Source organism: Prionailurus bengalensis, chromosome D4 (assembly GCF_016509475.1).
Source record: "Prionailurus bengalensis isolate Pbe53 chromosome D4, Fcat_Pben_1.1_paternal_pri, whole genome shotgun sequence".
NCBI lineage: Eukaryota > Metazoa > Chordata > Mammalia > Carnivora > Felidae > Prionailurus > Prionailurus bengalensis.
In genome coordinates this window covers 86,454,255-86,470,125 of record NC_057359.1, presented here as the reverse complement: position 1 = coordinate 86,470,125, position 15,871 = coordinate 86,454,255, and the positions used below count along the sequence as shown (strand labels likewise).

General features: G+C 55.5%; 3 protein-coding genes across 7 annotated transcripts in view; 1 reads left to right on the top strand and 2 right to left on the bottom strand.

The window, feature by feature from the left end:
• The first annotated feature begins 68 nt into the window (after positions 1-68).
• PTRH1 (peptidyl-tRNA hydrolase 1 homolog) lies at positions 69-2,099 on the top strand. 3 transcript variants are annotated; one of them, XM_043565933.1, is made up of 5 exons: positions 69-393; positions 759-978; positions 1,243-1,342; positions 1,523-1,568; positions 1,672-2,099. In XM_043565933.1, the coding sequence occupies exons 1-5, from the start codon at positions 298-300 to the stop codon at positions 1,876-1,878; spliced, it is 669 nt and encodes a 222-aa protein (XP_043421868.1). In that variant the 5' UTR covers positions 69-297; the 3' UTR covers positions 1,879-2,099. The 3 variants fall into 3 exon arrangements, with proteins under 3 accessions (XP_043421868.1, XP_043421866.1, XP_043421865.1); XM_043565931.1 differs by having other exon boundaries at positions 1,126-1,342; XM_043565930.1 differs by having other exon boundaries at positions 759-1,342.
• Positions 1,914-8,370, bottom strand: CFAP157 (cilia and flagella associated protein 157). Its single transcript, XM_043565927.1, has 9 exons — positions 8,198-8,370; positions 5,788-6,059; positions 4,898-5,051; positions 4,211-4,478; positions 3,675-3,805; positions 3,315-3,465; positions 2,764-2,930; positions 2,411-2,597; positions 1,914-2,121 (listed from the first exon to the last, which is right to left on the bottom strand). Exons 1-9 carry the CDS (start codon positions 8,368-8,370, stop codon positions 2,050-2,052), a joined length of 1,575 nt encoding a protein of 524 aa, XP_043421862.1. The 3' UTR covers positions 1,914-2,049.
• Positions 8,371-13,715: 5,345 nt separating this feature from the next.
• Positions 13,716-15,871, bottom strand: part of STXBP1 (syntaxin binding protein 1) — a 74,832-nt gene continuing 72,676 nt past the window's right edge. For all 3 annotated transcript variants that reach the window (XM_043565921.1, XM_043565920.1, XM_043565922.1), the window contains one exon: positions 13,716-15,687. In XM_043565921.1, coding sequence (XP_043421856.1) covers positions 15,605-15,687 — 83 coding nt within the window. In that variant the 3' untranslated portion in view covers positions 13,716-15,604. The remainder of the gene's footprint in view (positions 15,688-15,871) is intronic.

Sequence of the window (15,871 nt, the reverse complement as noted above, 5' to 3'; positions counted from 1 at the left end):
GGTTTCCGCAGCCAGCCAGGGCCACAGCAGGGGCCAGAGCAAGCCTCCTTCCTCCCAATCCGGAGGTCACGCAAGGGTTCCGCAAGTCCACAAGAAACCCCACAGGAACACTGTGACGCGGCGCCGCGGAATGAGTGGAGGCTCGGGCTCAGCCACCGCCCCGCTACTTCCGCTCCTTAGGAGCCTGGCGGCCCGTGGCCCGCCCGGGGATTGGACGCTGGGGACGGATGGCCACTGCGATTGGTCGAGGCCTGACTGACGTCAGGGCGCGGGGCCTACACCGTGAAAGGGGGCGACATGCGGCCAGACTGCTGCCGGCGAACTACGCTGTGGTTGAGTCGCGCCATGAGCGTGCTCACACTGGAACCCCGGCCCGCGGGGAAGCGGTGGCTGGTGAGTGGCGTCGGGGGCGGCGGCGCGGCGGCGTAGGGGCTCCTGGGCCCTAGCTAGCTCCTGTTCTGCCATTGTCTTCAGACACCATCCCCCAAATTCCTTGTCTCGGTTATCTTATCTAGAAAATGGGGCCAGTATTCTGACGGGCTGTAAGCTTCCAGGAACTCTGCTCCTGCTCCAGGCGCTCTGCCCACTCAGCTCCCGGGGCACTCAGCCTTCTGGCGTCTCCGGGGTTTCTGGCCCCCCTTCCTCACTCTATCCTGCCTTCCGAAGTTTCCCTTTCTCCGGTTTGGGTCCCAGGGGGCGCTCTAAGCCAGAGGGCGGCGAGCGATGTCGCACCTCAGTTTCCCCGGTGCCGCCCGCAGGTGGCCGGTCTGGGGAACCCTGGACTGCCCGGCACGCGGCACAGCGTGGGCTTGGCGGTGCTGGGGCACCTGGCGCGGCGTCTGGGTGTGGCGGACACCTGGGCGCGCGACCGGCGCTGCGCGGCCGACCTCGCCGTGGCCTCGCTCGAGGATGCCCAGCTGGTCCTGCTTCGGCCCCGGCGGCTCATGAACGCCAGCGGGCGCAGCGTGGCCCGGGCCGGTGAGTCAAGGGCACCAGAGATGGGCCGGCCGGGAGGGCGTAGGGGCCAGAGAAGGGGTTCTGGGGCGGCGGTAGATCTCTTCACCTCCAGGTGCCTGTTGAGCTGCAATTGCTGCCTCTGGCCTCGGGTACTTAAGGGAATCTCAGTTTCTTTATATGTGAAATGGGGTCAATTGCGGGCCCCTCCTCACGAGAGCCGTGAGTCGGGACAGCGCCCTCTGGGCAGATGGGCAGTAACCAGGGCCACCATTTCCCTGTGCCAAGCGGAGCTGTTTGGGCTGACTGCTGAGGAGGTCTACCTGGTGCATGATGAGCTGGACAAGCCCCTGGGGAAAGTGGCTCTGAAGCTGGGGGGAAGCGCCAGGTGAGGCCCTGAGCAGGTCAAGGTGGGCTAGGGAGGACAGCCTCCCAGTTGGAGTGGGGGTAGGAGTGCCGATCCCAGTCTCGGCAGGGAAGAGGGGTGCTCTGACCCCAGCCTGGGCTGGGAGGGGTGAAGGGTGCTGACCCAGGGAAGCACTGATTGTCCCTCCCATATCCCTTGAAGGGGCCACAACGGAGTCCGTTCCTGCATTAGCTGTCTCAACTCCCATGTGAGTCTGCCCCTTTGCCCTGCCCTGGGTGTGGTGGGCCAACATGGGGGCCTCCCGCACGGGGCATCGAAACTCCCTGGGTCCCCCTCTGGCTCCCCCACAGGCAATGCCGAGGCTGCGGATAGGCATCGGGCGCCCCGCCCACCCTGATACAGTGCAGGCCCATGTGCTGGGCTCTTTCTCCGCCGCTGAGCAGGAACTGCTGCCTCTGTTGCTGGAGCGAGCCACCGACATGCTCCTGGACCACATCCGGGAACGAAGCCAGCGGCCCTCGTTAGGCCCTGACCTCAGTGAATTCCTGCCTCCCTAACCACCATGCCCACACATCAGCCAGGTTCACAGAGGTGCCGTGCCAACCTGTGGTATCCACTTTTTATAGACCTCTTCTCTGGGCTGCCCCAGGCCACCTATAGATTAAAGAGAGGGGACTATGGCCACAATGGTCCACTTCTGGGATGGGGATTGGTCTTCTCTCTGTGTTTTACTTGGAAAGTAGAGAAACTTCAGGAAGACTAAACTTTTTGAACCTTTTCGGAGAACCAGAGGTGTGAATCTGTAAAATTAAAGATGCGGCATGGAAGCTGAGGCCTCCTCAGGGGATTCCCACGCTTCCCCCGCCAGCGGAGGAGGGGCCGACAGGGTCTAGCAAGCCCCTCTCCCAGGTGATGCGTGGGCGTGCCTTAGCCCACAGTGAGGCCTTGCCACCCTTTTCTTTGGCCCATTTTACAGATGGGGAGATGGAGGCTTAGAGGGCTCCATGCGGCTGCAGTGTGGCAGAGCTATATGATCTGTACCCAGGGCTGGCTGCCATCTTGCCGTGCCTGGGGCCCTGGCACACTTACCTCAGGGCTGCTGTGCACCCGGAAGGTTCCCACACGGGTGGTGTGTGAGAGCAGCCTGAGGTCCTCGGGGTTAGGTGGGATGTGGGCCCGTCGAGGCACCAGGCCCAGGTCCCCTGGCTGGTAGGGTGTGATGCTGGATGGCGGCTGACGCAGAGACCCCATCTTGGGTAGCTGGGTGCCAGGCTGGCTGTGGAGAGAGGACTGGCATCACCACCTGCGTTTCCTAGTTGAGGACGCTGAGGTTCAGAGAGGCTTTGGGAAGCCAGGGTTCTGGCCCAGGGTCAGCTGAGAACAGCCCTTGGACAAACAAATTCCACAGCTGCTTCTGAGGTCACACAGGGTCACTCACTCACCTGCCCTTGGGTGGGCTGTGGGCCTGGCTCTCCTGATTGAGATACACAGCCAGCCGGGGGCTGAGGACCACGGCTGAGCTGAGCACGGCCAGCACTTGGTGCAGCATCTCCTTGAGCTGCAGCTGGAACACGACATCAGAGTCGCTGTCCTCCTCATCAGGTTGCATCTGCCGGTCGAGGGTGGGGATGGGCCCGTGGAGATCAGGCTCATAGTGACCCCGACACCCACCTCTGGGAAACACCCCAGAGCCCCTTTTCTCCAAGTTTACCCTGGCTGTGGTGGGATACCCATTCTCCAAATGAGAAGCCTGAGGCACAAGGCCTTCCAGGGCCTCAGAGAGCGACTCCAGCAACTTGGAGACCTTCAAGGGATCTCTGAAGTACACAAATCAGGAAAGGACTTGCCAGGAGTCTCTCGGGGGGAAAGGCAGCGGGGTGGGTGTTGGGGGGGCTCTGGCCCTGGCCCAGCCTTCTCCGGGTGTCCTGGTTATCTCCAAGCAGTGTCTGACGTTGGCTCACTCCCCCCGCCCCTTTCACCCATTTTCTGTCACCTGTAGAACGTCCTGTAGGATGAAGGTGGCCTGGGCCAGGGCTGTCTCCAGATTTGCCCGAACCTTCTGCTCTTCAGTCAGCTCCCACTGTAGCTGTTGTGCCTCAGCCTGCTGCCTCTCCAGCTGCAGGTTCAGCTGGTCTCTCTGACTCCTGGGCCCAGGACCAGGACGAGTCAGCCACCTCCCTGCACTCCCTGCACTCGGCGGTTTCTCTCTAGCCCCCAGGAGCCCTCATCCAGCCCCAGGCCTCGATGCCCCTTGGGAAAGGGGAAGTCACCGGCCGGAGTCAGGTGGCCCAAAGGGGATGGCCTCAAGCTCGGCCCCCCTCGCTCCCACCGTGCGCCCCTCCGCAGGGCGCACCTCAGCGTCTGTGTGTCCTGCTGCAGCTGCCCGAGGTCCTGCTCCAGTTGGCTCAGCTGGAGGCGCAGCTGCTCGGCCTCCACTGTGCCCCGCTGCTGCTCGCGGCACTTCTCGGTCAGCATGAGGATGATCTGCGGGTGCGGGCAGGTGGCCATACCCTGGCCCCTCTGTGGGCCCTCAGCCTGCCCCCCTCCCCCAGCTCCAGACTCCCCCAGAGCTCACCCCCTTGTACAGAGAGGCCAGCCAAGGCACTGGGGGCCCAGCACCATCTCTGGGCAGAGCCCCCAGTGGCCCGGGGCAGGTCCCGCTTCAACAAGCTATGGGGGCTTTCGACCAAATAAATAAAAACCAGAGGTGCGCCCAGCACCCAGGACCCCCCACAAAGGACCCTGTCCCGTTGCTGCTGCCTCCCTCATGAGTTGGCTCCAGCCCGGGACCCAACCCTGCCGGGCTGTGTTTGCCCTGAAGCAGCACCCCTAGGGTTCCTGCCTGCTTTATGCACCAAATGCCCTGTGACAAGGTCCTGGCAGGCACACCTTACGGTGGCCTCTGCTATGCCTGGCCATGACCTTCTGGGCGTTCTCCAATAGATCCAGCTGTTTGCACAGCTCGTCTCGGGTGCCCTTTAGCTGCTCGTTCTCCTGTAGCAGCTGTGCGCCTTGCCGGGATATCTTGGACAGCTGCAGGGTGACCGTGTTGTTCTCCACGATGGCCCGCTTTGTCGTGTCCCACATCTGGCTAGTGGCCACCTTTCGGTACTCAGTGGCCACCAGGTTCACGCGCTGGATGATCTCCTTCCTCAGTCTAGTCATGGGTGGGGACGAGGGGGTATCAGGCGGAGTGGGCACAGGCATTGCCCTCCCGTGTGGGGTTCCCCAGAGCGCTTAGGGCCGCCTCTATGCTCTATCGCCCAAAAGGGGCAGGGCTCCAGGTAGAGCCCCTGTAGACCCTTTGGCATTTTGATCCATATCAATGTATTATTCCCTATTAAACAAATGTAACTTAAGTCATGAAAAGTGGCAAGAGGAAGTCCAAGGATTTCCAGTCCCATGTGAGGGCTAGAGCTGGGAGCTAATCTATTTTTTCCACCCCTCCTAACATCACCAGCCAGGATTCTGAGGAGCAGCAGGATGGGGAGTCCCTGAGCTAGTGCAGTCCCCCCAGTTTGAAGCTGAGGCTCAGACGCCTGAGCTTGGCGTGGCCTCAGCACCCAACCTGCCCACCTGTCCTTGTCCAGCACAGACTTCTTCTCGAGGTTGTACACGTAGTCCTTGTAGTCACTCTCCTGCTTCCGTAGCTGGTCTTCCAGTGTCGTGAACTTCTCTGTGAGCTCCTCTTTCTGCAGCCGGAACTCTTCCAAAGCCGCCAGCTTCCCCCCTGCCCCACCGCAGGGCACGGGCCCGGTGAGGGGCCGCCTTGGGAGGGCGGCGATGGCCTTGCGCGATGCCCCTCCCTCCCCACTTCCTCCAAGTCCTCCTGCCCCCACTGTGCTTCTCAATCCAGTAAGGCCAGACCCCTGTCCCTACGAGATGCTATGCTCCGTCCTGCCCTTACTCATTGTCTTCATCTGAAACGCCATCTCTTCCCCACCACTAATCTTATGAAGCCCCATTCACGTTTCGCCTCTTTGGAAATGCCTCCCTTGACCTCTATTTTCTGGAAAGTGACAGTGACAACAGCCATTGAACTTGAACGACTTCTCTGGGCCAGGCACTACTGCTGCCCTTAAGCCTCAAAAAAAACCAATAACCAAAAACCAAAAAAAAAAAAAAAACAAAAACGCCAGCTGGGTGACCTTGGGCAAGACACTTCAACTCCTTGAAGTGCTTCCTCACCTACAGACGGGGCAGGGGTTGATAGTATTTCCTGCCTCGGACGATGGCTGGGACAATTACGGAAGGTAATGTGTGGGAAGCGGCACATAGCTGCTGTTACTCAAGGTAGACGTATTATCCCCATTTCCCAGCTGAGAAACCTGAAGGTCTAGGAGAAGTGCTTGCCTAAGGCCACGGAGTTAATGGTAGAGCTGGGATTAGAGCCCGAAGAGCAAGAGCGTTGGGTTCCCTGCCCCCGTGGCTTGTGCCCCAGACTCGCCTGCCAGTCCCCTCCTCACCAAGGATGATGTTCTCCGTGGTGAGCTGGTCCTTGGTCTCCTGGAACTCATGGCGCACCTGGGCTAGCTGTGCCTCAAAGGCGTCCTTTTCTACCTCCTTGGCCAGCTGCAGGCTTTGCAGCTGCTCGTTGAGTTCAGTGATCTCATCTACCTTCTGGTTGAGTGTGCGCTTGAGGAAGGCCACGATCTCCTTCTTGTTGTTGGCCAGCTGCTCAAACTCCTGGCGGAACAGCTTCTCCTGCACGGCTAGTTCATCCCACTTCCGCTGGTACCTGAGGGGGGTGCAGGGCAGAGGTCTAGAGAGTGAGCAAGCCAGGCCTCCACGCAGCTGGGCCTGCTCCCCTGGGTCTTCCCGTGGGGGGGCATTCGAGGTTCCTCACTGGGAATCCAGCCTCATCTCCCACTGTGCCCCCTGATCTGCACTTACGACCGTAGCCAATGCCTGTGCTCAATGCTGTACATCCATTACATCACCAGAATGTAAGCTCCACCAGGCCAGAGCCTTTGTTACACTCACAGCTGTGTCCCCAACACCTAGGACAGTGCATGGTACATAGTAGGTACCTGGTGTGTATTCATTGAATCCGTGAGGAAGTGGGTACTATGATAATTATGCCCATTTTGCAGATGAGGAAATGTAGGCTCAGAGGGTTGAAGAAACTCCTAGTCAGTAAGTGGTGAAATCAGAATTTGAACCCAAATCAGTCTGATCCCAAAGTCAGGGTTCTTAACCACAATGTTAACTGTTGCAGTCGGCCAGCTCTGCACCCTCCCTAACGCGTCCATGCTTTGCGATCCGAAACCTTTGCACCTGCTGTCTTCCTTACCCTCGTCTGCCCGGTGAACCCTGGTGGGCCTCCTCAGTGGAGCCTTCTTGAACCTAAGCCCCATTCGTGACCCTCTTTTTGGTGCCCTCCTGTTAAGTGGGCCCTTGTTTAGTCAAGACCCGAGGTCATATGTGTCTTATCCACTTGGCAGACCTCTGACTTCTGTATTCTTGGGGTCTGACAAAGGGGCTCGGCAAACAGTAAGCACTTGACAACTGTCTTCCAAATGCATTTTTCCCAAATACATTCCACCTGGTTTCTCAGCTTGAGGGAAACGTGAATTTTTAGAGAGTATTATATAAATGATTTACTGGTTTTCAGTGGAATAATTTGTAGAAGTTGTTTGGAAAAACTGCTTTACTTCATTATTTATTCAACATCTTTGTTTTAATATTTATTTTTGGGAGAGCACAAGTCGGGGAGGGGCAGAGAGAGGGGGACAGAGGATCTGAAGTGGGCTCTGCACTGACGGGCTGCCAGCAGCAAGCCGGATTGGGGTTCAAAGTCACGAACTGTGGGATCGTGACCTGAGCTGAAGTCGGACGCTCAACCGATAGCCACCCAGGTGCCCCTATTCAACCAACATCTTCTGAAGGGCTGCTGCTTACAGGGCATTGGGGAGTGCAGAGCCGAACGACTTGCTTCGTGGAGGAGGGAGCAGTTTGGCACAGGGAGGTCAGGAGGGCCAGGGCTCCCATCCTGGCACCTCTTCTTCCTGGGAGTGACTTCCCTCTCTGAGCCTCAGTCCCTCCGCCTGTACAATGGGGATGGTCAGGACCTCTCTCCTGGGACTGTTTCAAGGACACAGTGAAGCACCAGCACGGGACCCACCTGTGGGACTCAACGTTGGCCGTGAGTATCTGCAACATCACTTGGGGAAGAACTGCCTGATGGTCATGAAAGGGGTTATTTATTTATTTATTTATTTATTAGAAAGGGGTTTGTCTTTTAAGGGTCACCCTGAGACTGGGCTAGTGCATCATAACTAGGAAGAAAGTAGTTTTAAAATAAGAAAAATAAGCAAGTGAGCATGTCTCAGAAGAGGTACAGACCCTTCCCACACACAGTTCCATCTATGTCATGCAGCCCTGGGGAGACAACCCTCCTTTACATTTGGGGAAACTGAGGCCCAGTGGGAAAAAACACCTGGGCTCAGCAGGTGGGTATGTCAGTGGTGTACACAGTGCAGGGAATCGTAGCGCAGGCGTCATGGGAGTGGGAGAGGTGGTGGGAGGAAGGACATGTATTCTACCCACCTGCCAGGGGGCTGCCATTTTCACTTCATCCCACCGATCGAAGTCTGTCCTTTTATAAAGCACGTGATCCCACGGTGCAGGAGTGAGGCAGGCACCAGCGGTGCTTGCCTGGGGCAGGGTTGCCAGTTTAGCATTAAGGCCCCAGGACTCTGGGAGCTGAGATGGGTGAGGCCAAATTGTGAAGCCTCTCAGTGTTACTTAGGAGGAAACTGAGGCTGGAGTCTAGAGGCCAGAACACAGGCCTCGGACCCCCGGAGCGAGCCTGCACAGCGGTCAGCTCTGAGCAGGGCTTCTGACCCAACAGGACCACCCTGACTGCCTACCCACCGGGCCAGCCTGTCCTCCAGGTCTCGGATCTGGATGTGGTAGAATTCTCGCATCTCCTCGCCTAAAGGCGTTTCCGCAGGCTTGCTGGCCATGCTGGCATCCTTCTTGCCACCTTTCTTCTTCTTGACCTCGGGCTCCTTGGTCCCCTTAGTTGCCTTCTTTTTGGGAGCCATGGCTGGTGGCAACCACTGCCCCAGGGCCCCTTTAAGAAGCCAGGTGGTTGCTAAGGAAGTTGGTCCCATACATAGCAACAAACTCAGGGAGTGAGGCAGATCTTAAAGGGACCCTGCCCTCTTCCTGGCAAGGTTGGGCACTAGCAACCAGCCTCCCCCTCCGAGGCCAAGCACCGACAGAGGCTGTAAGCTGGATTGTCCCAGATCATGGCATCTCAAAAATCAGGATGCCAGGCTCTTGGGGCACTTTTTTGGACTCTGGGGAGACCTCTCCTTCCCCCGGGTGGAAATGTTACAGTGGGTGAGCCCTAGAAACCACTGCCTTGCCTCACTGTGCCAATCAGAGAGGGGGACTTCCCCAGAGTCCCCCAGAACGAGAAGACAGTCACCCGGCTCCCAGGCCAAGGAACCTCTCTCCTGAGGCCTCTGAGACCATGCTGGGATCTCAGGATGACCCTGTTCAGAGACTGGCTCCGTGTTCCACAAGGCTCAGTGGAAATGCTCCATCTGCCCCAAAGTGTCTGTTAATTGTTCCAAAGGCATACAGTGAATAGAGAAACATTCAGGAAAATCTACTAAATCCCTGCAAGAATGAGGGTGGTATTTGGGCAGTGACCCACCCCCTTATCTGCTGGAGTTGTGTTACTTTATTTTGAGACAGAGAGAGAGAGAGAGAGAGAGAGACAGAGCATGTGGGTGGGGGAGGGGCAGAGTGGGAGAGAGAATCCCAAGCAGGCTCTGCACAGTGCAGAGTCCGGCATGGGGCTTGAATCCCGCTGTGAAATCACCACCTGAGCAGAAATCAAGAGTCGATGCTCAACCAACAGTCACCCTGACGCCCCACTGCTGAGGTTTAAGAAAAAATATGTATTTGTTCTTTGCCCCTGGTTTCTGGCAGAGGACCTAAAACCCTCCAAATTTCCTAAATGAGACAGTATCTTTTGTTATTCATAACAAATCTTTTGCTGTGCCGGAGTTTATGCTAATGAAGGGACTGTGGGTGGGGGACAGCCTCAGGATGGGGGGCTAGTCACCAGAAAGACCAAGCACATAGAGGGTTGGAACTTTCCACAGAACCCACTCCTGCCCCAAACCTCTGGGGAGGAGAGAGGGGGTGGATATTGAGATCACCAGGGGCCAAGGATTTAACCAATCAGGTGGTATGTCTGGAGGAGGCAGGGAAGTTCTGGGCCACCCCCTGCCCCATGCATCTCCCATTTGGTTGTACCCGAGTTGTATCCTTGATAATAAAACAGTAAGTAAAGTGCTTTTCTGAGTTCTGTAAATTGTCCTATGAATTATCAAACCTGAGGACGGGGGTCTTGGGAACTCAAGAATTTGTAGTCAGCTGGGCAGAAGTATGGGTAGGCGGGGTACCCCATTGGTGGCTGGCATCTGAAGGGGCACAGTTTCATGGGATTGAGCCCTTGACCTATGGGGTCTGCACTGAGTAGGTGGTGTCAGAAATGACTTGAGCCATCGGACACCCCAGTTGGTGTTGGAGATTTGGAGAAATGGTGTAGAAAAGTGACATGTATTTGGTGTCAAAAGACAAAACAAAAAAACGCACCCACTCCCCATCCTCGGTTCTGTGTTATAGATGTTTAAGCTGGGGTGCACCGTTCTGAGCAAGTGGGGGCATCCTTACCCTCCAGCTCCTAGTCTGGGGCCACAGCTTCATCCTGGGAAGGGCAGGCTGCTGGCCTTTCTCATCCTCCTCTCCGGTCCTATGTGGCAAAATCTGATTTCAAGCAGGTGCAGCAGACAAGACTTCCCACACGGGCCCACTTGCAAGGTGGAAGCTTAGTCCAGGCGGTGGCAAGCTGGGAATACTTGGACCTTGATGGCCCCCACCGCGGTTGGCCCATAGGGTGGGGGTTCCCCACCCGCGGGAGCAAGCTGAGAAGACCAGGGGCTGCCACCTCCTAGTTCTCACTTGTAGAGCACGGTCACTCCAGGAAAAGTAGGTCGGCTCCCAGCTTGGGTGCAGTGGTTCATGGGTTCCGCTCTGGGGAAAAACAGGCAGGGAAGGACAGGGAGTTCCACGGTTCTGCCCCGGGGAGCTGGCTTTATTTGTATCAGAACTTCAAAAACTCCTGTGTGTAAGGGCGTTGTCCAAACCAATGGAGATCTCGGTAGAGAGCAATTAAGAGGAGTGGCTTCAGAAAACCACCATTTGGGGGCGCCTGGGTGGCTCAGTCGGCAAAGCATCTGACTTTGGCTCAGGTCATGATCTTGAGGTTTGCTCAAGGTTTGCTTCCCCATCTGTCAGTGGGTTAATAATGACATCTAGCTCCTAGAATTGAGAAGATTCAGCAAAATAAATAGAAAACACTCATGCCTGCCATAATAATTGCTCAATACTTATTAGCTACAGTTAGAATTATTACCTATATATTTTTTGATTCAGTAAAGCACTAGTTTAAACCACTGATTCCTTTTGTGATTGCGGATATAAGGTTAACACAACAGTAACCATCCTCTGCCTCATGGGTAGCCACCATCCTAATTTTTAAAAACTATTTATTTTACATTTTATTTTTGGTAGAGAGCACAAGGCGGGGGGAGGGACCGAGAGAGAAGGAGACACAGAATCCGAAGCAGGGTCCAGGCTCCGAGCTGTCAGCACAGAGCCCGACGCAGGTGTCAAACCCACAAACCGCGAGATCATGACCTGAGCCGAAGTTGGACGCTCCACCGACTGAGCCACCCAGGTGCCCCTATTTATTTTTTGAGAGACACAGAGAGAGCTCAAGCGGGATTGAGGGGTAAGAGGGGCAGAGAGATGGACACGGAGAATCCCAAGCATGCTCCACACCATCCGCGCAGAGCCTGACACGGGGCTTGAACTCAGAACCGGGAGATCGTGATCTGAGCAGAAATCAAGAGTCGGACGCTTAACCAACTGAGCCACCCAGGAGGCCCCCTAATTTTGGTTGATGTATCATTCTCGTGCAAGCATTTGCACATTTACAACATACGTATCCATAGCATTATGTAGCTCTCTATGCAGTTTTAAAACCTTATATAAATGCATCATTCGTATGTGTCCTTCTGGAACTTCATCTTTTCACTCGACACCGTTCTGGAGATTTATTCATGTGGACAGGTGTAGGGCACCCATCTGTAACTGCCAGAGTAGCCGCAGTTTACCCCTTCTCTAGCTGACGGACCTATGCTTCCCCCGCTAGTGCATGGGCATGTTTATTCTTCTCCCCACAGACGTGGCTGGGGATCAGCAGCAGCACCATCAGCACCGATCGAGTGCTGCTTGTACTTACCATGGGCCGGCCCAGCATCACCCGTCCACAGGCGTCCCTCGCAGGAGGGGACAAAGTCCCTCATCAGGGTCCAGTAGGACAAGACTGAGTGGATTCCACCCAGGCCTGCCCGAGGCCGAGGTCTGTGCTCCTAGTCACTCTGCCACTCTCTCTCTTAGGAGCGAACGCCTGGTATCACACTGAGATGGGTGTACAGGCCCCTTGACAGGGCCTGGTTGAGACCCGCCCCTCCCACCCCCACCCAGCCTAGACCTGGCCCCCTGGAAAGGCAGAGTGACCGGCTACGGCCCTTGACCTTAGTTTAGGATTGCTCAGTTACTGGTTCAGCATCGTCTGCTTTGGTTTCAGAACCGCCCGTCCCTCCAAGAATATTTAACACCACTGGAGGCTTTTTGGAGGAGCGGCCCACAGGCTCCATCTGTGCTGTGTAAACACAAAAGAACCAGGACTCTTGCCAGGAGCATAAAATGGGCCAGGTCTCTGCCTCGGTGCGGGGGAGGGGGGGCGGTGGAGTGGAGACAGGTGGCAGAAACCCTGGGTCAGAGCAGGTCAGAAACAATCAGGAAGAGACTAACAAGTCACTACTATGGGCCTGGAGGGTATGCGTAGCCCTGGAAGGAAGGAGCCAAGAGCATTCACTTTGTTTTAACATAAACTCAGTTTAGAACAATTTAGAATTATTTATTTTAGTTTATTATTTTAAGAGAGAGAGGAGAGAGAGAGAGAGAGAGAGAGAGAATATCCCAGGCAGGCTCTGCACTGTCAGCACAGAGCCTGATGTGGGGCTCCAACTCAACAAACCATGAGATCATGACCCGAGCCAAAGTCGGACACACAAGCGACTAAGCCACCCAGGTGCCCCCAGAACAATTTAGAATTTAAACATTCTGATCTTGGATCTCATTCCAGGGTTTGGTTACTGGGGCAGCAACTGCCGCCCTAAGACGATGAGTGTCTGATGCCCCCCAGCTGGAGTGGGCTTTGTGGGTTAACTGCATCGCTCTTGGCCGCGGCTTCCTCGCCTGTAAAACTGGGAGGGGGCTCACCCAAGAGACACAGTACGTGAGGGGTCTGGCGCGGAGCAGGAACTCAGTAAATGGTCACTGGCATCGTTACCTATCAGGCAAGTCTCACCAGCAGCCAGCTGGGTGGAGGAGGTAGAACTTCCACCAACTGGCCTCCAGTTGTCAGGAGTCTTCATGCCTTGAAGATCAGGATTTGAATGAGGCGGTCACTGGGGACCAAAGACTAGAATCAGAAGTTCCTAAAGAATCCCACTCCCCTGTGCCTCCTATGCCAGCAAGTTTCTGGTGTGACCCCAACCCTAACTCAAGGGTCTACTCCCCATGCTGGGCCAAACCCATCTCCGTCTGCCCGGGTTCTGAACCGGCTTCCAGAGCAGCAGGACACACACCCCCATCTGATTGGGAGAGCTCATGAGGCCAGAGGGTGTGGCAGCAGGAAGAGAGGAGAACGGGAGGGTTGATAAATTGACCTCCTCACACGCCCTAAATACACTGCCAGTGAGCAGGCAGCATCTGCAAGATGGAGGCCTGCAGTCTCGGAGCTACAGTCTCCGAGCTAGAGAGACACTCCAGGTAAGGAGAGAGAAGACGAGGAAGAGCTCCCTTGTCCACAAGCTGAGTCCTGTTGCTGCCCGGGGCCCAAGACAAACTTCGTGGACTGTCCTAAAATGTGACAGTTACAGATCTTTTTTTTTTTTAATGTTTATTTTTGAGAGAGCCAGCACAAGTGGGAGAGGGGCAGAGAGGGGGACAGAGGATCCAAAGTGGGCTCTGTGCTGACAGCAGAGAACTCGACGCGGGCCTCAAATTCGTGAACTGTAAGATCATGACCTGAGCCGAAGTCAGATGCTTAACGGACTGAGCCACCAGGCGCCCCAGCTGTTACAGATCTTACTACGAGTGATGCTGACTGGGGATCCAGAAGACTCCAGGCCACAGCCGGGGTGGCGGTCTCATCTACAACGGACCACGGCAGAAGCCTTTCTCCTTCGACTCCCCAAAGTGAAACCAAACCAGGAGACGCCCCGGACACCGTGAATGGGTGCGGATCGATTTATTTATTAGACTGAGTGCTTTAGTACAGAACGGTACAGAGATGATACATGTTTGTGCTTCAATACTTTCCAACACTGAGATTCTGATAATTTCAAGGTAAACAAGTTTCAAGACAGACTAGCTTTTTTAAAATATTCTTTTGATAAATTATTTTTATATAAATAACAGAGAGAGGAAACCCAACATGTTTGACAAACAAGGCCCCGAACTGTGGGCCCTGTCTGGTCAAGGGGAGGGGACAGAACAAGCAGGGACAGCAGGAGACGAACCAGTGCGAGCACCTACAGTTCTGTCCTAAGGAAACAAGGTATCTTAAGGGGGAGAAGGGAGACAGAAGAGGCCTGAAAACTAATGCGAGTGAGCAGGGGAGATTTCAAAGCCTTGAGAAAACACCACAAAGCATCCAACGGGGAGGGCGAGGAGCGCGCTCTGAAAGGAAAGCGGGCGGCCGCGTGGAACTAGCACTCACCACGTCTGCAAGGACATCACGAGACAGTAATATGCACACGGTTGGCAGGGGCTAAAGGGCAGCGGGGGGGCTGGGCAGGGGACATTTTTGTGACTTCCACTGTCATTGTATTTCATGACCACAGCAGCAGCACACGTGGTGCGCTCACCATCGGAGAACGGAGTTGCTGCTGAGTCTAGAGGATGACGGGACACCCTTTCTGCATTTGCTTCTTTCATTTTTGCTCTAGAGCTAAGTGTTATACAGAGAATAAAATGATCATTTTCTCTTACAACCACGACGACAAATGACCCCACGCTACACAAAATAAAGTATCATGAAGTATCTTAAACTGAGGATGATCTGAACAGAGTCTGCATAAATTCAACAGGCTGTTCTCCTGGCGGTTTGAAGTCTTAGGCACACAGACCCTTCTCTGCAAGAAAGGGCCCTCTGCCCAGGAGCCTGCATTACCGGTCCCATCCTCGTCCGTTCCTGGCCCTCGAGCACCATCCATGCTGACCCCACTGAGAAACAGGTTCGGTAGGGGTGGTGGTGCCCGGGAAAGGAAAGGTCTTGCCAAAAACCCCAGCCTAACTGCTTCTCCAAGAGACAAAGGTCCTGGCGGGAGCTTGCTCCTCGCTTGCTGGGGCCCTGTGACTCAGGCCCCCAGACTACTTCCCTTGGGATCACAGCGCTGTGGACGCGGGCCAGGGAAGGAGCGGTGACAGGCCGCATGCCAGCCAGCACCCAGCCTGACTTCACGGACCTCCAGCCCCTCCCACGACCCCTGGGGAGGACGAGCCACCGGGGAAGCCAAAGAGGTCACTTCCAGCTCGGACCTCACTCGATGATGTCACCTGATATTCACCGCCAAGCGTATCTGGACGGGAGCAGGCTGAGGGGTGGATAAGGACTGGCGTGGAGACCACAGATTAATCCTCAGTTTGAAATACTCCAGGAACAGACATCTCTGGGATTCCCGAAAAGAACAGGAACAACCCAAAAGAGATTTTGTAAAACACCCAAACGTCTACCTTCCCATACTCAAGCAATCTGCGCATGTCACACTGGGCTATGTACAAGGTCAGGGAATCATAGTAATGGGGAGAAGGTGTCCACTCATTCTAGACAGTTCCACAACTTCTCCAGCAGTATGTCCCTTACACAGGAACTTCTCCCCTTAGGACACATATAGAGGATACTCTTTTTAAAAAACACAATGCATTATTTTCTCTTGTTTCACACAGGAAGAGGGCATCATTAAACACGAGAACGCAGCGGCGACAGTGCCGTCCAGGGCGTGCAGAGCTGGGGGAGGCAGTGGAGGGACAGGGTCAGCAAAGTAACTGAGGCGGGCAGCAGCAGGGGCTGTGGAGCACTGTGGGAATAGGGTTCGTTTTTTGGAGGGGTGGCTTATTTGTTTAACTGCTTATTTCTTCATCTGTTTTATTCAGTTTCTTCAGCGTGTCCAGCAGTTTCTGTGGGGTGAGAATGTGCGTGGATCCTGGGGGGCAGAAAAGACAGTGAGCTTGCTGGCTCCAGGCTCTGCCGCATTTCCTTTCCTGCCCTTCAGTTCCCAGATCTGCATCTGTTCCCCCGCCCCCACCCTGGTCTGGGTCTAGTGGAAGCAGGGAGGGGGGTGGGGATTGGGTGCTGGGTCCACATCACAATAGGCCTGGGAGGCACCT